Genomic DNA, 20,776 nt, shown 5'->3' on the forward strand with positions numbered 1-20,776 from the left:
GAAACAGCCTAGGATGAACCAGTCCCAAAGAAGATGCAGACCCAACGTGAAGGGGAGCATGAAGGGAGACACATCAAGGCCCACGGAGGTGGGGAAGGGAGGTGCGAGGAGGCTGGTTTTTCTAATTGCCTATGCACCAAGCCTTAGGAGAAATCAATGCTGTTCTGGGATTTCTGAAACAGATGCACGCTCCAGCACAGGTTTCTTTACCTCCTCCCATCCCCTTTTAATATAACTTTCATAGGAGTCCCTGAGAACTTGTATGAGAACCACATGGATTTCTTATGACTCAGGTTTCATTAAACAGTGGGCTCTCTGACATTTGATGCTGCAGAACAGGGCTGTGGAAACCCAGGGCTCTGAGAGCTGACAAGTGTGGCTCTTTCCTGGCATTCTGACAGCAGCCCCAGTGCCTTCAGCTCTGCGATTCCCGATAGTTTGTCACTTGTCAGCATTGGCCTCCGCCATTTATTGCAACACCACAAAGAAGTCAGCGTGGGCACTGCTGTTACAGGCATGGAAACTTGCACAGCAGACATGGGGAATTCCCCAACCCCTGCCCAAGGAGTAGGGGCCACAAGAGGTCCCAAATGGTTACCAGCATCCAGTGGGCTGAACGGCAGTTACCCTGGTGAGAACAAGAGAGAGTAGAAAGATGCCTTCAGAATTATGGGATGGGCTTCTTGAGATAAGGCTAGTAGGAGTGGTCATTAGTGCCAAATGCAGAGATAATTCAAACAAGGTGAGAATGAACAAATCTATTAGACTTGACAGTGAGGGGACATTGCTGACTTTGGCCAGATCATAGAGTCAAAGACAGATTATAGTAGTTTGAGAAACTCATGGGTGGTAATGAAAGGAAATAGCCAGTGTAGGAGGCTCAGTCAGCCAGTGACATGTAGGATCAGTACACATGTTCCTAATCTCATAATACTCTTTGTTTTCTGACCTCTGCCACAGTTTACTTCTTCAAGGTGGAATCTGCCATGTGGATGAGATTGCATTTAAGGAACATAGGTACACACATTGTAGCCTCCTGCCTGCTCCCTTTTTTCCATTCCCAACCACTCTCCCACCACTGCCTAGACCCATGAACTCAAAGAAATTCATTGTTCCAGTTGCAGGGTTGGGAAGACAGACACGATCCCCACATTAACACACTTGGCCCCAATATATCTTTATTGGTTATTGATCTTTCCTGCTTAATTTTAAGCTGGTGCAGACTTGACTAACATCATTATATGATGACGACGATAACTACTAGCTGTGTGGTAGTTACTTGTTAACCTTTCAGAACTTTAATATCTTTTTCATTAAACTGAAAACACGAGTACGTAAGTCATAGGTTGCCCTGATTAAGAGAAGTAATGCATATAAAGCACTTAGCATGGGGCTTGATACCCAATGCATGTAAGCATTTATTATCATTTATCAGCCACCTACAATAGACCAGGCAGGTGCTAAGAAATTCAGTTTCTCCAATCCTATATGCTTCCTCGTTATCAGAGCTTTGCAAATAACCTGGAACACCCTTTCCTGACTGGCTAACTCCTGCTTCTTGATTGGAGCACATCTCAGTGATGAGAAGTCTTCCATCACTCTGCACCCAGAGAGGACTATGCTTCTGTCTTCCTCCCTCCCTACACTGCGAGCTATGCACGGACAAAGGTTATATCTGTTCATTTAGCTCTGTACCCAGCGTCTAGGTCTTGGCTTCATTAATATTCATTAATTGATGAATATATTATCTTCGTTCTCTTAATCACCAAGTCCATAAAGCATTTATTATTATCAAGATAAGGAAACAAAAGCCCGGGGTGTGAAGACAATGGCCCACGATTGCACAGTTAGTCAAGTGGTGGAATTAAGATGGAATCTATATCATCTGATTAAAAAGATCATGCTCTTTTTTCTCACTGTTCAGCCTCCCTTCAAACTGGCGTGCCATGAGAGATACCCAGCCCTCAAGTGAGTGGAAGATAATTTCAGTTGGCTCCTCTTGAAATATCAGACTCTGTGGCTCCAATCCCATATGTCAGGCACACAGCTGGAATTGAGGAGCAGCTGGGCGTGGGCTCTCCTGTTTATCCCATCCCCTGCTCTCTCCCCTCCCTTTTGTCTCCACACCGAAGCCTGGCATCCACTGCCATTGAGCACCCTGCTCTATCCCCACCAGCCCACACCATTATCCACATCACTGGCCTGGCCCTGCAGCGCCTTGAGTTTGCCCCCCGAACCCCCCGGTTTAGAAAGACACAAACAGGAGATAATTCTAGAATCCTTTGTCCCTGCTTAAACTTGACTGTGCTCTCTCATTTTCTTAACCTCAGTGATGGATTTTTTTTCTAATTTTGTTTTCTTGAAGATGACATCAAACTGGGTTTGTAGTATGTCCAGTTTGTTTTGTGGTGCTGTAACAGAATACTGGAGACTGGGTAATTTTTAAAGAATAGAAATGTATTCCCCACAGTTCTGGAGGCTGGGAAGTCTGAGAACAAACTTGGTGACAGATTCGTCGTCTGGGAGGGCTGCTCTCTGCTGTCAAGATGGTTCTTTGTGAGTTTTGTTTGCTTCTTTGTGTTTGTTTTTGTTTTGAGACAGAGTCTCACTCTGTCACCCAGACTGGAGTGCAGTGGCACGATCTCGGCTCATTGCAACCTCCACCTCCCTGGTTCAAGCGATTCTCCTGCCTCAGCCTCCTGCGTAGCTGGGATTATAGGTGTGCGCCACCATGCCTGGCTAATTTTTTGTGTTTTTAATAGAGACAGGGTTTCACCATGTTGGCCAAGCTGGTGTCGATTTCCTGACCTCAGGTTATCCACTCACCTTGGCCTCCCAAAGTGCTGGAATTATAGGCGTGAGTCACTACACCCGGCCCCAAGATAGTTCTTTGAACACTGCATCCTGCAGGGAAACCCATCCAGCTAATACTCTGCCCTTCTATCCGTGCTGTTTCTTTGGTTTGTGCAGAACTCGGGCAAGCTACCATCTGCACCCATCCCTACCCCTTCAGTTGGCATAGGAAGCCTCACTACTCACTCACATCCCCTCCCCTGCTTGCCAGTTTTGCCTGATTGGAGCAAAAGAGGATATGAACTATTCTTATACGTGAGTGAGCTGAGAGGAGGGGCTTGGGGAAGAAAGATACACGGAAGAGGAGGCTGGGGGGCTTTGGAAGATAACCTTTATCAAATTCAGTTTCCCCACTGGTTAGCGCTCTCAGGCTGGAAGAGGTGAATTTACTGTGTGAGCAACACCTGAATTGTTTTTGACACAGAGAGGGTCTCAGAGGACTGGCTACAGACTGAGATCTCATCAGCTCTGTTTCTGTAGATGAGCAAGCAGAAGGCTGTAAGTAGTATGTCGACTTTTCTGAATCCTCCTTCACTCTTGCCCATTCTATTGCCTTGGATGCACCTGTCGGCTCAGCTGTGAAAGGGGAAGGGGACTTGTTTGTTAATGAGTTAATTCTAAGTCGGCCACTGCTTTGGGCTCTAGAGCCCTGAGAGATGAGAGATAAGCCTTTATTGTCTCCATTTACACATGGGGAACCTGTGGTTGGGAGAGGTTGCCCAATGTGCCCAAGTCAGGAGAGAGAGAGGAGCAATCAGGTTTGGAAGCTGCTGCTGTCTGGCCCCAAGTCACTTACGTTCACAGGGCTTCCCGTTTTATCAGCAAGGTTCGGAGTTATTTAGATTGTTTTAAGAACTCCTCGGTCCAGCTGGGCGCGGTGGCTCACGCCTGTAATCCCAGCACTTTAGGAGGCCGAGGCGGGCGGATCACGAGGCCAGGAGATCGAGACCATCCTGGCTAACACAGTGAAAACCCGTCTCTAGTAAAATACAAAAAATTAGCTGGTTGTTGTGGTGGGCACCTGTAGTCTCAGCTACTCCTGAGGCGGGAGAATGGTGTGAACCCAGGAGGCGGAGCTTGCAGTGAGCAGAGATGGCGCCACTGCATTCCAACCTGGGCAACAGAGAGAGACTCTGTCTCAAAATGATAATAATAATAATAATTCCTTGATCCAATATACTGTAGCAGGTTTGTGAATGTTTTTGCAGGTGTCTTGGACAAGACAAGGGCAATAAAACTTTGAACCTGTGCATAGGCAGGGACTAGGGTCTGCAAAGAGGAGTCAGACCATAAGGAAGTGACTATGTCAGCTCAGGCCCATGTGGGGGACAAGAACAGAGTGGCAGTCCAAGAAGGACATCAACAGAGCTTGGGATCATTGAATGATGAGGAGGAATCCGGACCAGGTCAGAATCAGGACAGTGTTTATTTTGGGTAAGCTACTTGGTATTAATTTATGTTGCTTGCAACTAAACAACCCTAAGCAATATATTACAAGACCCATAGTAGACAGACCCAGGAAGCAGCATGCCTTACCATCACAGTCCTCAGGGGTCTCCAGAGACACAGAGCCAATAGGAGACATATATAGTATATCCTATGGATAGTAATATATGTATCAATATGTAGGGCTAGATAGTGATATATGTATTGATAGATTGATAGAGCTTAAGGAATTGGCTCACACAGTTGTGGAGTTGGCAAGTCTGAAATTCACAGAGCAGGCCAGCAGGCTGGAAACTGAGGCAGGGTTTCTATGTTACTGTCCTAAGGCAGTATTCCGTCTTTTCAGGGAAAGCCCAGTTTTTGTTCTTCTCTTTTTTTTTTTTTTTTTTTTTTTGGAGACGGAGTCTCGCTCTGTCACCCGGGCTGGAGGGCAGTGGCACGATCTTGGCTCACTGCAAGCTCCGCCTCCCGGGTTCACGCCATTCTCCCGCCTCAGCCTCCCGAGTAGCTGGGACTACAGGTGCCCACGACCACGCCCAGCTAATTTTTTTGTATTTTTAGTAGATATGGGGTTTCACCGTGTTAGCCAGGATGGTCTCGATCTCCTGACCCGTGATTCACCAGCCTCGGCCTCCCAAAGTGCTACAGGCGTGAGCCACCGCGCGTGGCCCAGTTTTTGTTCTTAAGGCCTTCAACTGATTAGGTGTGGCCTTCACACATTATCGAGGGAAATCTCCTTTCCTTAAAGTTAACTGATTGTACATGTTAATTATTAGGTTGGTGCAAAAGTAATTGCAGTTTAATGCATCTATGAAACACTTGCACAGCAGTGTCTAAACTAGTACGTGACCAAGTAACTGGGCACCGTAGCCTGGGCCATCTGATACAGAAAAGGAACCATCATAGGCATCATGTACCCCGGGCTTAATGTGTGCCAGGCATTGTAGCAAGCCCTTCCACAAGCACTGTGTTTATCCTCATCAACATATTTTATAAGTGCATCAACCCCAGGACTCAAAATAGCGAAAGCGATTTGCCCAAGAAGACAGCCGAGTAGAGTCAGAGCTAGATGCCTGGTCTGTTACCACTACACCTGACTGTCTTCCAAAGCTCCCATCTTAATAATCTAAATTTAGCAATCTAAAGAGTAATGGAGTGACCCAAAGTCACTCAGCTTCTCAGGGTGGACCTAGAATTCAGGTCTCCTGGCTCTTCGCCCAGCTTTCTCACTCATCGTCCTGCCCCACTGTTCCTGGAAGACTGCACGTCATCCTCTGCAGGACTCACTTTCCAGAGAACTGATGGCTGCACATTGTTGACCCCTAGGACAGCAAGCCCCATCCAGGGTAAGATGTACTAACAACACAGAGCAGAAAGACCCAGGCTGCCGTCACCTTCTCAAAAAACAGAGGTGCTCAGAGTTTATACCATGAAGTCTCTTTATTGCTGAAACAACTTCATAATGAGACCCTTTCAGGACATCAGTATTGAAACCTCCTTGAACTGAGTCTGAAATGGAGCTATCTGGTGACAGATCCATCTTTGTGGCAGTTTGTATTTTAGTGAGATTAAAGGGAGGTTGCAGAAAGCGCTCCAGAATCTGGTGCTGTCTATGCAGAGGGAAATAAGACCTGCTAGGACTGCATTTGTGAGGCATGCTGCTTACTGGGTCTGTCTGCTTTGGGTCTTCCGGTATATTGGTTAGGGCTGTTTAGTTGCAGGCAACAGAAACCAATACCAGGTAGCTTAAGTAAAATAAAAACAAATCAAAGGAAAACAAAGCAAATAATGGATGGGTTATCTTATGAAATCAAACTAGGACTTGGAAAACCAGTACATGAGACTACAATTAACCAGGGCAGCTCTGGGCCCCTCTGCAGCAGTTCAGAAGTCTTTAGAGCATTTCATCACTGAAAGTCAATGCTTTCGCAGTCTCTATTTCTATTCAAATTTCCAAGAGTAAGAAACTGATGTGCTCAGCCTGGGTCAAGTGTCTAATCCTTAAAAACCTGCCCTTGCCAGGGGTGCAGGTAGGACAGGCAGAGAACTCTGAGAGCTTGCTTCTATGTATAGGGGGCAGGTTGCTCCCATAGAAAGGGGAATTATTTTCTAGCAGGAATTAATCTCCAAGAAGCAGCTCCTATAGCAACTGATGATAATAGTAACTTGAGCCTTATATAGATACAAACATCCATGTTTGTAGAGCTCTGTATCCATTGCATATATATGTGTATGTGTCTTTATGTTTTGCCCACTCCCTTTATAGTTCTGCCCTCGCAGCCTTCTATTCTGTTTCTATAGCATTGTATTATAAAATAATCAGCTACAAATACAGTCTGGGGCCCCAGTTTACAAAGATTTGTCCCTAGGCTTGTAGCATCCTGAGATGTTTATGTGAATGTAAGCACCATGCGGGCAGAGACTTTGCTTGTTCTTTTCACCCTGTATCTTCACATGCCTGGCACATCATAGGTGCCGGGTGATAGTTGAATGGGTAGCAACCACCCACCAGTACAGGGACACCTTCCCCCCCTGCCCCAGGGATTCCAAGGGCTTTGCTGTCTTGGTCCAAGGATATTCTTTAGACCCATATATCCCACCCCCAATACCCAGAATCAATAGATAAGGTACCCACCTTTCCAGGGGGAATGGTAAAGAGCCTAGCTCTGCCCATATCTAATCCAGGTTTGATACAAAAGAGAGTGCTAGCTGACACTAGACGCCTAGCCATAGAGGAGGGAATCTTGAATGTTTGAAAACTAACATTGTTCAGACAAAGTGGGAGAAGAATCCAGGCCAGGACAGGCTGACTCAAACCTCTAGCCCTCAGACTGGCTGAGTAGAGCTCGCCACACGCTATATCTTGCTGTCGTCCTTTAGGAACCTCCTCTGGAATAGTGGTGAGAGAGCTATATATTATTTGGTATGTAGTTAACGTGAGCACTGTGGTAAAGAGTGAACTGCAAATTGATATTCAGAGGGTTCCAAAATGAACTTCCAGCCCATCCCAACCACCCCCTCTTTACTGGGAGCTGGTGAGATCCATTAACCAAGGATGGTTTTAGGAAACTGTCCTTATTCTGACCTGATCCAGATTCCCCCTCATCATTCAGTGATAACGAAGCCCTGCTGATGTCCTGTGTCCTTCTGGGACTGCCACCCTGTTTTGTCCCATTCAGGCCTGGGCTGACTCAGTCACTTCCGTACCGTGTGATTCCTCTTTGCATGCCAGCTCCAGTCCCTGCTAATGCACACGCTCCAAGTCTGATTGAGTGAAGTGACTTTAATAATGTAGCAGTGGAGGACAGATTTTTGATTTTTGGGGTTTTTTTTTGTTTGTTTTTTGTTTTTTTGAGACGGAATCTTGCTCTGTCGCCCAGGCTAGAATGCAGTGGCGCGATCTCGGCTCACTGCAACCTCCGCCTCCCAGGTTCAAGCGATTCTCTTGCTTCAGCCTCCCAAGTAGCTGGGACTACCAGCACCCCCACCTCACCCGGCTAATTTTTGTATTTTTAGTAGAGACAGGGTTTCACCATATTGGCCAGGCTGGTCTCGAACTCCTGACCTTGTGATCCACCTACCTCAGCCTCCCAAAGGGCTGGGATTACAGGCGTGAGCCACTGTGCCCAGCCTTCAATGGACAGTTTTATGGCCACGGAGGGCTGCTACTTTCAGTGGTTTTTCAAAATGCCTTACAATGCCTACCTCTTCCCCAGGAAAGTCTGCTTTCTCTATTTTAGAGATAGAAACCCACAGCCATGATGACCTTGAGACCCAAAGGTCAGTGTCCAAGCAGGAGGCCAGAATGAATTCCTAGGTCCTGGCCGAAAGAGATCACAGAAGATCCAAGTCAGAGAGTCATGATAGCACTGCAGTAGAATAGTGACCACTTGTCACAGCATGCCTGCCCCTGGCCACATGTGCCAAGTGGTGGTATATGACTTTGTTCAGTCTCCAGGAGGTAGATGTTATTGCCATCATTTTAGGGATGAGAGACCAAAGGTAGTGAGGAGCTAAATCTCTTTCCCAGGATGGCAGGACCCATAAAGTCACCTTGCCAGGGTTCAAATCCAGTCTGTGTTTATTAAAAACCTCATGCTGGCCAGGCGCGGTGGCTCACACCTGTAATCCCAGCACTTTGGGAGGCCGAGGCGGGCGGATCACGAGGTCAAGAGATCAAGACCAGCCTGGCCAACATGGTGAAACCCATCTCTACTAAAAATACAAAAATTAGATGGATGTGGTGGCATGCGCCTGCAGTCCCAGTTACTCAGGAGGCTGAGGCAGGAGAATCACTTGAATCTGGGAGGCAGAGGTTGCAGTGAGCTGAGATCACGCCACTGTACTTCAGCCTGGGTGACAGAGCAAGACTCCGTCTCAAAAAACAAAAAAAGTCCTCATGCCATATGGCACTAGATGCTTGGCCATTTATGGCCCACCATGAGCCTTTCTCCCCTTCCAAGTGTCAGCCACAGAGCAGGGAAAAGGCAGACAAACCCAGGCGTGCAGGATCAGGGCTCAGAGGAGCAGAGTGGAAGGCCAGGCACTAAGGCAAGACTTTGCAGAACCTTCCCCCAAGGGGGATACCAGAGCTGTCTTCCCAGTGCTGGCTGCCTAGGGTGGCTCTGGCTACTTTAAAGGCTTGGAGTCTGGAAAATTCAAGGAGTTGAGGAGTCACTGAAATGGAACCTGAAAGTACCCAGTTGGGTGATTCTCTCATCGGCTCTCTGTCCACCTGCTCTGGTGTGGCCAGGGCTGCAGTCGGAGTGATTGACCAGCCCAGGGAACCAAGCAGACTGGGCTGTAACCCCTGTGGTCCTTTGAAGCCTTCCTTCTGTGCCTGACTCTGGCAGGAGCACACACTGAAAATGTGTGGGAGGTTCTCCCGGCCCCTCAGTCTGATCTGCCCTCTGTTTATTCTCCAGGAAGACCAAGCTCTCTGTCTCGGGGACAGCAGATCTCGTTCCACTCTGGGTTCCCCAAGTGTTTGGCAAGCTGCTTTGTCTCCCAGGGCTCCCTATCTTTCTTTTCTCTTGTCTTCTTTCCTTTCTTTCTTTTTCTTTCTTTTCCTCCTTTTCTGTTTCTTTTCTTTCCTTTTTTTTTCTTTCCTTTCTTCCCTTTCTTTCCTTTCTTTGCCTGTTTTTTTTTTTTTTTTTTTTGACAGAATCTCTCTCTGTCACCCAGGCTGGAGTGCAGCGGCGTGATCTCAGCTCATTGCAACCTCTGCCTCCCGGGCTCCAGCAATTGTCGTGCCTCAGCCTCCCAAGTAGCTGGGACTACAGGTGTGCGCCACCATGCCCCTCCAATTTCTTTGTATTTTTAGTGGAGACGGGATTTCACCATGTTGACCAGGCTGGCCTCGAACTCCTGAACTCAAGTGATGTGCCTGCCTCGGCCTCTCAAAGGCTGGGATTACAGACGTGAGCCATCGCACCTGGCCCAGTTTCCCCATCTTTAATTGAGAGGCTGACCTGAGCTTTCTCTCCCACACTTCCCTGGGCCAGTGACCACCCCGGCCTCATGGGGAAAAGACCTTGGCCTGGTGTCACAGGGACTCTGTCTCTGCCTGTCCCCTCTTTTCAGGAAGTCTGTCATCCAGCTCGACCTTGCCAACACCAAGAAAGCAATGATCGTCCCCGCATTCGAGACGCTGCGCTACCGGCTCTCCTTCCCCAAGTCGAAGGCGGAGTTGCTGTCAATGCTGGACATGGGGACCCTCTTCACATTCAGGTGAGTGGCTCTATCTGCTGTACTCTGGGGGTGCTCGAAGCCCTTCTTTCTCCTGGGAAACCCAGATGCCAAAGCTATTGATCTGGAAGTTTGTTGCTCACCTTAGTCCATTGTGACGCCAGGGAAGGCGCCACTTTCTCCAGACAACGTCTGTGTAATCTCGCTCCTCTCCCCATGCCGGTACGTGCCATGTACTTTTTTGTGCATGGATGACAGACGTTATGTGTCCAGATGGAAGGGTAGGCATGTTTGGAGGGCTGAAGGGTAGGAAGGTTTAGCTTATTTCTGTTTGTCCTTTTTACTAAACTCAGTTTAGGTTCCTGCTCCCATCTCCTGGCTCCGAGCTCTCTCTTTTGTGTGCTTGTCCATCCATTCATTTGGTAGGTGGGTTTCATTCTCTTAGCACCATGGCAGTGGTTTTCCTTCTTCTTTGTGGTATGAGTGGTCTGTTCTCTGAGCCCCTGAGGCCTGGGGGATGTGTAACCGTTGTGTCAACAACTTCAAGTCATCAAGGTGACCCAGCACATGTGGCAGCCAGCTTTCCTGTTGCCCAACTGATCGTCGCAAATGGAACCCTGATTTCCTTCTTTCCCAGGCCCCTGAGTCCTACAGGAACATTGCCAGGGAGCTCCCCTGTCACCTGTCCCAAGTGTTGCAGGAGTCTGTGCCACTGCACAAGTACAAACAGGTTACATGTCCTGGGGACAGGCTGCTGCATTACATGTAGTGATCCAGGGAAAAGTAGGTGGCCTGCTGGGTGCCATAACTGAGCAGTCTGAAGAGAGGGCTGGTGCTTCCGCCTTCTCCAGTTTGTTTGTTTGTTTGTTTGTTTGTTTGTTTTTGAGACAGAGTTTCATTCTTGTTGCCCAGGCTGGAGTGCAATGGCGTGGTCTCAGCTCACTGTGACCTCCGCCTCCCAGGTTTAAGCGATTCTCCTGCTTCAGCCTCCTGAGTAGCTGGGATTACAGGTGCCCACCACCACACCCGGCTAATTTTTGTACTTTTAGTAAAGACAGGGTTTCACCATGTTGGCCAGGCTGGTCTCCAACTCCTGACCTCAGGTGATCTGCCCACCTCGGCCTCCCAAAAGTGCTGGGATTACAGGCGTAAACCACCGCGCCTGGCCCTGCTCCAGTTTTAAAGTGAGGTCACTATTGTGAATGATGTCAGAATGGCCAACACTTCCTTGGAGCTAAAAAGCATACCTTTCTAGACCATCGGAGTTTTATTGAAAACACTATAGTCATAATAACTTGGGTTTTCATACCGCGATTAAGTTTCTAGAAATTTCTAGAAAGTTTCCTCAAATAAACTATATCTTGTGAAAATAACTATGAGATGGGTAGTTCATTCAACAGTTCAGAGGTTATCATTTTTCACATTTTATACAGACGAAGAAACTGAGGAGTGGAGAGGTCCCAGGAGAGCCAGGACTCAAACTCCAGCCTTCTTCCTCTATCGAGAATTCTAGAAAGTGACCTGGAAGAGTTAGGAGGCCCCCACCCAACCCAAGCCTTCCTTCTTTTCTGAAAGAAATAACTACCACTTATTGCATGCTTAGCATGTGCCAGGCACTGTGATTACATATTTAATTCTCACAATAAATCTATGTGACAGATACTGTTATCCCCATTGCCTGGATAATGAAACTGAGGCTCTGAGAAGTGTAATAACTTGCCAATGACACACAGCCAGTGAATAGCAGAGCCTGGATTCTGCCCAGGTCTAAGGAACCTGTGTGTTCTTCGTCAGAATACCATCTGGCTACTGATTGAGTCCTGGATTTTTTTTTTAACCCAGTGTTTTAAAATGCAGGGTAAAAACTTGCTCCTCGAAATTGAGACTTTCAGACCAAACCTGAGTCTAAGTCTCCCATGGATGCCATAGTCTGAGCATCTGACACATTTCCAAGGCATCCTTCCTGCCATCTTCATACCACGGTGAACCGAGAACTCATTTCACAGCCACATTTGTGGCCACAAGAGCTGGGGTGTGGCCTGCTGTGTCCATGATTGCCGCTCTGTCCAGCAGCTTGCAAGCCATCATGCCAAGTGCTAAATTACAGCCCCTGTCTCTGAGAGATTTGCTATTGTCACCTGCTCTCCAAATAACAAACTCTTCAGCCTCTGAGCAGCCGAAATCTGCTCCCTACCACACCTGGAATGAGAAAGCGTCCACACCCCTACAAGTCCTCTAGGGCGGTGGCTCCAGAATGTGGTCCCCGGGCCAGTAGCTTCAGCATCACTTAGGAACGTGTTAGAAATGCAGAGGCTCAAGCCTAGCCCAGACCTCCTGCATCAGAAACTATGGAGTTGGAACCAGTCTTCCAGATCATTCTAATGCATACTCAAGTTTGAGAACCACTGCTCAAAGCAAAGTGCCCCAAATCTCTTCTCCCCAGTAGCATCCTGTAAGGCGTACCTAGGAAACCTCTCTCGTCTTCCCATCCCTTTTTGAGCGGGGAAGGAGGCTACCTGGCATTGCTAGTCTCAGACAGCAAGACTCAAAGTTCGGTGTCTACTGGCCTGGCAATAGGTCATTCGCAGGCTGGGGCTTGTTTGAACAATAGGTTCATTGTAACCTGACTGCACCCTGTGCTGCCCAGCCATTCAGCAGGCTGTCAGTGTCTGGGCTGAAGTGATCAAAGCTGCCTCCTCAGCCAGATGAGTAGAACTGACCCAACTGTCCCTACAGTGGAGTGCAATGGCACCATCTCCCCTGTTCTTTTCCCTTCCTTTTCATATTATCATTGTCCAACAGTTTAGATTCTAAGGATGGATGGCCAATAATATGGCTGTCAGTATCACTGAGAGCAAGACCACTAGGAATCGGCGTCATATCTGGGAAGCAAACAAGGAGAAATAATAAAGAGAATTTTCTCTCTCTCTTTTTTTTTTTTTTTTTTGAGGCGGAGTCTCGCTCTGTCGCCCAGGCTGGAGTGCAGTGGCCGGATCTCAGCTCACTGTAAGCTCCGCCTCCCGGGTTTACGCCATTCTCCTGCCTCAGCCTCCCGAGTAGCTGGGATTATAGGCGCCTGCCACCACGCCTGGCTAGTTTTTTGTATTTTTTAGTAGAGACGGGGTTTCACCGTGTTATGACCTTGTGATCCACCCGTCTCGGCCTCCCAAAGTGCTGGGATTACAGGCTTAAGCAACCGCGCCCGGCCTCTCTCTCTCTTTTTTTTTTTTTTTTTTTGAGGAATTACCATGTATCAGAAACTGCTCAGTACTGTGTGTGAATCAAGTCACATAATCATTACAAATCTATGAAGTAGATACAGCTATGTCCATTTTGCCAAGAGAAGGAAACAAAGGTGCCAATTAGTTAATGTACCCATACCTGTTGAATGACAGAATTCCAACCCAGGCAGGCTGCCTCCAGAACCATTGTTTTTTAACCACTTTGTTAAAGTAGCATTTATTGAATTCCTCTTCTATGCCGATATTGTGCCAGGCTCTTTACATTTTCTTATTCAGTCTCCTTGGCAGTTCAACCAGATAGATACTATTTTCCCCAGTTGACACAAAAGGAAATTAATGCCTAGTTAAAGCATTTGGTTCTACAAGGCGTTCAGCTCCTAAGTGGCAGAGGTGGGATTTGAACCCTGGCCTGATCTCTCCATTGTGCTGTGCTTTAAACCTCATACAAGTTCACGGCCATCAGCTGTGCTGTGCCAGTTCTGTCAAAGGCATCAGGTGTCAAGACTGTCTGTTCAGCAAGTTCGCAAATGGAAAAGCAACTGCTTTGGGGCCTAATTTTTGGATCATACCCGAGATTGACATCTCCCGCAATATCCCTTTTCCACACTCCATGAAAATGACATTGCTTCACCTTTCATTTTTCTTCCATTTAAGTGGCTTTGGTTTGGATGGAAGTTGCTGTGTTGGTGGGGCTGAAGTTCAAGTTCCTGCCCTCCCCCAGCCTGGCTGTCTCACCCAACAGCACAACTTGATCAAAGCCCACCTATTGGCCAGTGCCTGTTCATCCACACTGGCCAGTTCCCTGAGGGTTTAGGGGGAGTCCAGCCTCAATGGTAGAAAAGCAAAAGAAGGAAGCAGCTGCGTTCCCTGCCAGAAAGTGTCCCTTTGGCCACACAGAACACTCACCCTCACTTAGCGCCTCCCTTGCTTTGGAGAGTCTGCCCATAGGATGAGATAGAATCCAGGATTTCCACTTCCTCTCTCTCTGCAGCTAAGCTCTTGGGTTCCCACCCTTCTGTCCTGTTTTCATTTCATGAAACTTTTCTTTCCAGCTCTGGATACTCCTTTTCCTAACCCTTCTCTTGGTCCCTGCCTACTCCTTCACTAGAGGCCCAGCTTCCTGCCATCTCTCTCTAGCTTCCAGAGGCATATTGCCATCCCACACATGGGCCCATCTCGGGTGCCTGTCATGTTGTTAGGCTACTCATTCATTCATTCAGTTTAGTGCACGATTGTTGAGTACTCGTTCAACAGGCCAGGAAGTGTGGGGGACAGGGATATGTAAGAGAGGTGACCCAGCTGGCCGTGGTGGCTCACACCTGTAATTCCAGCACTGTGGGAGGCCAAGATAGGTGGATCACGAGGTCAAGAAATGGAGACCATCCTGGCCAACGTGGTAAAATCCCGTGTCTACTAAAAATACAAAGATCAGCCAGGTGTGGTGGTAGGCGTCTGTAATCCCAGCCACTTGGGAGGTTGAGGCAGGAGAATCGCTTGAACGCTTGAACTGGGGAGGCGGAGATTGCAGTGAGCCGAGATTGCACCACTGCACTCCAGCCTGGCAACAGAGCAAGACTCCATCTCAAAAAAAAAAAAAGAGAGAGAAAGAGAGAGAGAGTTAGAAGTGACCCAGCCAGTGCTTAAGGAGGCTCCTGGCTCTTGAGCGAGGCTTCCTGGTTTTGAATTGTAACTCCAGCACTTACTGCTTTTACTTTGACATTTAGTAAGTTATGAGAATTTAAAACAATATCTGTGTGTGTGTGTGTGTGTGTGTGTGTGTGTGTGTGAGAGAGAGAGAGAGAGAGACAGAGACAGATTTAAAATAGTCTCAGTACACAATAAGTGGTTAACTAATATTAGCTGCTTCTTATTGTGGTTATATGACTGTATTCATTTTCTACTACTGTATAACAATTTATCACAAACATAGCGGCTTGAAACAAATTTGTGATCTCACAGTCTCTAGGGATCAGAGATCCGGCCACGGAATGACTGGATTCTCTGCTCGGGATCTCACTGGGCTGAAATCAAGGAGTCAGCAGACCTGCAATTCTCCTCTTCCCAGATCACTGGTGGTTAGCAGAATTTCTTTCCTTTCATTCCTAGGCCTAAGGTCCCATTTTCCTGCTGGCTTTTGGCCAGGGACTGCTCTCCTAGAGTCTAGTTCTTTGCCACATGGCCCCCATAGGCAGCTCCCAACATAGCTCCTTGCTTTCTTCCAGACCCAGGTCTAAAGGGTCACATGATTCCATTATCTCCCATTTTCACGCAAGGTAAACTGGTGAGTAACCTCATTTATATTTACAACAATCCCTTCTGCCATATAATGTAACATAATCCCAGGAGCGCTTACATATATACTCACAGGTTCTGCCCCAAGGGGAGAGCACTGTACAGGGTGAGAGTCATGGGGGACCCAGTCTTATACTCCTGCCTACCACAGTGGCCTCTGGCAGCAATCGCTCTACACAAGCCGCCCTGCAGTCAGTTCCTGAGAAATAGCATGGAGCCCTCCAGGAGTTCCTTTTCATATTGACAATCTCCTCGTTAGTGAAGTGTGCAGATAGCAGACGGGATTAGGGTTTCCTGTAGCTGCTGCAGCAAAATACTAAAAACCGGATGGCTTAACATAATAGAAATTTATTCTCTCACGATTCTGGAGGCCAAAAGTCCAAGATCAAGCTGTCAGCAGGTCCATGCTTCTTCCCTGAGGTCCTAGGCTCTTTCTGGTGGTTGCCAGTCATGTTTGGCAATCTTTGATTTACAGATGCACCCATCATTCCCATCTCTGCCGATGCCTATACATGGTATTCTTGCGGTGTGTCTCTGTGTCTCAATTTTCCCCTTCTTATAAGGATAGCAATCATTGGATTAGTGCCCACCCCAATCCACTGTGATCTTGTCATAACCTCATTATATCTGCAAAGATCCTGATTCCAAATAGGTCCCATTCACAGGTACTGGGGGTTGGGACTTCAACATAGCTTTTGGGAGAGAGACAGTTCCACTCACCCGAGAACTACATCCGGGTACACCTCTTCCTCCTCCACATCGGCTGCATTTGGAGAGCTTGCTTGCCTTCCTTCCCTCCACCCAATGGCTTTTCTCCGTGTGTCTCAGGTACCACGTCTGGACGAAAGGCCACGCACCCACAAACTTCGCCAAGTGGCGGACCGCCACCACGCCTTACCGGGTGGAGTGGGAGGCCGATTTTGAGCCGTATGTTGTCGTGAGACGCGACTGCCCAGAGTACGACCGGAGGTTTGTAGGCTTCGGCTGGAACAAAGTGGCGCATATCATGGAACTGGATGTGCAGGTGAGAACGGAGCATCCACCTAGTGCGACCAACAGGGGAGAGGCCTAGATCCTAGAGCTTAAGGGATCCTTGGAGACGAGAAAGCCAAGAGCTAAGAGGGAACAAGGTATGCTCGTGGACCAGTGGTAGTACTGATCCTCGGGCTCTTGATCGCAAACCGTTGCTCCTTCCTCAACTCTTGGGTGAGAGTTGGGTTCTTGGCCAGGACCCAGGTAAACGTGAGTTTCCTGTGACAAACCATTTCACCTCCTCATCCTCACCCAACCTGATGATGAAGACATGCAAATGTGACCATTCGTCACTGGGCCTTTGAATCACGTAACACGACAAAGCATGCTGCTAAGATGCAGCTAATTATTCCACCCTTTACTAAAAGATTTGTAGATGCATACATCATTACTAACAGAGTGGTGACTCTGAGACTGTTTAGTCATGAACTCCTTCATTCATCCCATTGATACATATTGAACTCCTACTTCGAAGTAGATCTTCTACAGAATTCTAATAGGTGAAACCAAGGATCAACAAACTTTTTCTGTAAAGGATCAGATAGTAAGTGTTTTGAGCTTTATGGGACCTACAGGTCTCCTTTTCAACTACTTAACTCTGCCATTGTAGTTCAGTCTTAGACAGCCTTTAAACAAATGGGTGTGGCTGTTTCAATAAAACTTTATTTACAAAAACATGAAATGGGCCAGACATGCTCTAATTTTTCAGCCCCTGTGTTAAACAAACAAAAGCAAAGCTGCTCTGGTTGAATTAGAAGAAGGATTCCTGGGTCCCTCCAACCCGATTTTGGTTTGTGTGTGTGTGTGTGTGCTCTTCTCCAAGACCTCTCCTCCTGGTGCACAGTGCACATATTTTTCAACAAGAGCACCTCCAATTCAGAAAAAGCTAAGGTTGGATACTGAGTGCTGGCCATTCATGAGAATCACCAGGAGAACTTTCCTTCCCATAGTTCCAGTGTTTGAGAGCAGTCCCAGGTGATTGAGAAGCACTGGGGTTGAGAACCACTGATGTAGACAGAAGGTTATAGAATCATGTCCATATTTAACAACAGAAAGCAGGGCTGTCAGTATCCATATTTTTGATAATACTTTGAATGAGCAGAGTGCTACTCATGGGCAACAGTGTTCAGTCTGCCTCAGCTTCTGCTTCAAAGGAATGTCATGTTCATGTGTCCAGCAGTGCTGTGAGATGAACTGGTTCAAAGAAAGTTAATATTTCCAGCCATGAGACCTGGACTTTGCTTGTTTTAGATAGTTTTGACAGAATTCTTGAAAATATGTTGCATATTTTCTTTTCTTTGCCAATAGCATGTCCCAAACATACTCTTACCCTTTCCAATACCTTAAGGAAGAAATGAGTGCACACCTGCCAGGTAATAACACGCATACCCATGGAGCTAGTGCGGTTGGTGGGGGATCTTTGTCCCTCCACTAAATGTCCCAGACAGTTCAGCTCTGGGAGATCTTGCATTTTCTTTTGATGGTTTTTCTCACTCATTCCTCACCAGCAACTGTCTTTTCTGGCTGCTGTGGTATTGTTCTACCTATAACAGCCACGTTTCCCCATCCCAATTTTCCCCGAGTTTATTCTTATCTGCTCTGGACTGGGAAACTAGATAACAAAAGCTTATCAGACAATATGTCCAAAATGAGAGTAAATAGATCTGAGTAAAAGTGTGCTGAGTTCTCCTCTAAGCGATATGACCTAAATCTGGGTCACCTGTTTTGGCTCTTCAGTGGCCTTTTATTTTCGGCCTGAGAATTACGCTGTATTTTGCCAAGTTGAGAATACTGGATGACAGTGTGACCTGCTATGAGGATGTGTCAGGGGGAGGTTTGTTCTCGGTGAGCTTACGTCCAGCGAAACATTTGTTTTTATTTCACCGTGTCACTCATTTTTTTTTTTGGTACCTTCTTTTGCACTCATCTGTTGAGGCTGTCAGATCGCATTAAGTCCTATGAGGAATCATAAACAGATGTCAGTTAATTGAGCAAGAGAATATCCCATGGCGTGTGTCATCCTAGAGTGTCCATGTGGGTGTGAGCCCACATCTATTAAGAAACCTTCTCTAGGCCATGAGCTCGGCTCAGCACTGTTGATACAGTATTGGCTTCCCCGTCATGGTCATCGTTCAAGGATATTATTACTTTCACCTTATAGATGAGAACATGAAGGCTCAGAGAAGCCAGTTTCCTGGTCCAAGGTCATGGAAACAGCCCTGAACTGCCCCACTCCAAAACTATCATGCTCTCCATGTACCCCGTGCTTGTGGGTGCCATTATCAAGTCATTCATTCACTAACCATTCAGTCATTCGCTTGGGCCTTCATCATGCACGACCCCGGCCAGGCTCTGGCAGGTTCTCACGCTGCTCTTGTCTTCTTCCAGGAGTATGAATTCATTGTGCTGCCTAACGCCTACATGATCCACATGCCTCATGCCCCCAGCTTCGACATTACCAAGTTCCGTTCCAACAAGCAATACCGCATCTGTCTCAAAACCCTCAAGGAAGAGTTTCAGCAGGACATGTCCCGCCGCTATGGCTTTGCTGCCCTGAAATATCTCACAGCCGAGAACAACAGCTAGCACCAAGACGCCCACCACTAGGGGGAGACATGCTGCAGGGGAAGTGCCACTTGCTGTTTGGGGCCCAGCCTTCAAATTCAAAATTGAGCCATGCTTTTTTGGTTTGTTTTTATTTATCTCTTTGGCCCAGTCAAGCTGCCCTCACTACAGAGACCTTGCACAAGGATCCAGCCAGTCCGTCTCTGCCCCACAACCCTGCATTCCCAGAGGTTAGATATGCAGCCCACCTAGATGAGTCTCTTCAAGAATGGGAAATCAAGGGGTGAGAGGGAATAAAAGGGTTTTCATCTAACTGCAAAGCCACAAGATCAAGGCAGGGCTTTAGGATGTTCTGGTTGCTTTTTAATAATTATACTTCGCATCATAACTAGGGAGAAAGGGAAGTCAGGGTGCCAGGGGTTATTCGTCCCAGGAAATAGAAGCGAAATTGTCTTTGTTTAGTGGAAACTTTCCCCTTTGCCCTGCAATGTAGCTGGGCATTCAAACGGAGGGGAAACCAATGACCTGAACCAACCACATGGGAAAACCCAATGGGGACATCGTAGCCAGGGGGTCCTGGAGGTGAGGTCAATGGGTTTCCTTATCCCCAAAGTCACTCCTGTTTTGTTTTTATTTGTTTTTCTTTGGGGATTTTGTTTGTTTATTTTGGGGACTGGCAATCCAAAACAGAAAATCTGATCCTTTGAGGCTCTGCAGGAAAATCAGCTGCCTCTACCAATCACCCTCTATCAGCAGTGGCCCGGGAAGGAGATCAACCATCTTCGGCCAATATTGAAACATGGGCAGCTTCCTTCAGGATGATCACCGAGGCTCCCGTGACTTTGAACTCCCTACTGTCCAGAATCCAGGGGCCACGATGGGGACTGCGGAATTACGAGGGCTGACTGTTTTACACCGGTCACATTTTCTATTGGCAGTGACTGATTCATGGGAAAGGGCTTTGAAGGAACTATTTCAGTGCACACGCAAGGTACGAACCTCTCAGGCCTTTAGAAGAACTTTAATAACTCATGCAAGCCCAGTTCTGAAGATCGACGTATCCATCTAGAGACCTACAGGAAGAACGCAATTGGGTTCCTCTGGTTCTTGCCTGCTTCACTGTGGATGGGAAGAGGTGACAACCTCAGTCTCCCTTTGGGACCTGGCCAAGGGTAGGCAACCACCTTCACCTTCACACAGATTGAGGAGACACTGGACTTTTTACCCATTTTCTTTAATCTTCAATATTAATGTTGTGTTTACATTGATGAGAACGAGAGTTAATGCCCTACCCTCTGCTGGGCTGTTTGTATTGAGTTGCAATGTGACCAGCGAAAGCTGCATTTAATAAATGAAAGTACAGACTGTTTCTTCCCCATTCCCCTCCCACTCTTGCAAGAAGCTACTGAGACACACCTTGACAGAGAGAGGTAAATTTCAATGGATAAAGAGCAACTTCACACTTTTCTGTTCCCCCATTCTATTTTTCTCATCATTTGAACTTTAACCCTTTTTTTCCCCCTTTTGCCTGAGGTTAGATCCCACTCTGTCTCTAACTCAAACCATCTTCAAGTTTTTCCATTCAGCATCCTTCTCAACACTGAAGCCAGATGTTGCCTTCTACCAGATATGGGCTAGGAGGGTAAATCCTGGTAATC

The 20,776-nt window shown here is 47.3% G+C and overlaps 1 protein-coding gene across 4 annotated transcripts in view; it reads left to right on the plus strand.

The window, feature by feature from the left end:
- LARGE1 (LARGE xylosyl- and glucuronyltransferase 1) overlaps positions 1–20,496 on the plus strand; it is a 633,576-nt gene extending 613,080 nt beyond the window's left edge. For all 4 annotated transcript variants that reach the window (XM_005567477.4, XM_045364291.3, XM_065522217.2 and 1 more), the window contains 3 exons: positions 9,883–10,029; positions 16,350–16,545; positions 18,942–20,496. In XM_005567477.4, coding sequence (XP_005567534.1) covers positions 9,883–10,029; positions 16,350–16,545; positions 18,942–19,139 — 541 coding nt within the window. In that variant the 3' untranslated portion in view covers positions 19,140–20,496. The remainder of the gene's footprint in view (positions 1–9,882; positions 10,030–16,349; positions 16,546–18,941) is intronic.
- Positions 20,497–20,776: the final 280 nt, after the last annotated feature.

This window comes from Macaca fascicularis, chromosome 10, assembly GCF_037993035.2.
Source record: "Macaca fascicularis isolate 582-1 chromosome 10, T2T-MFA8v1.1".
NCBI lineage: Eukaryota > Metazoa > Chordata > Mammalia > Primates > Cercopithecidae > Macaca > Macaca fascicularis.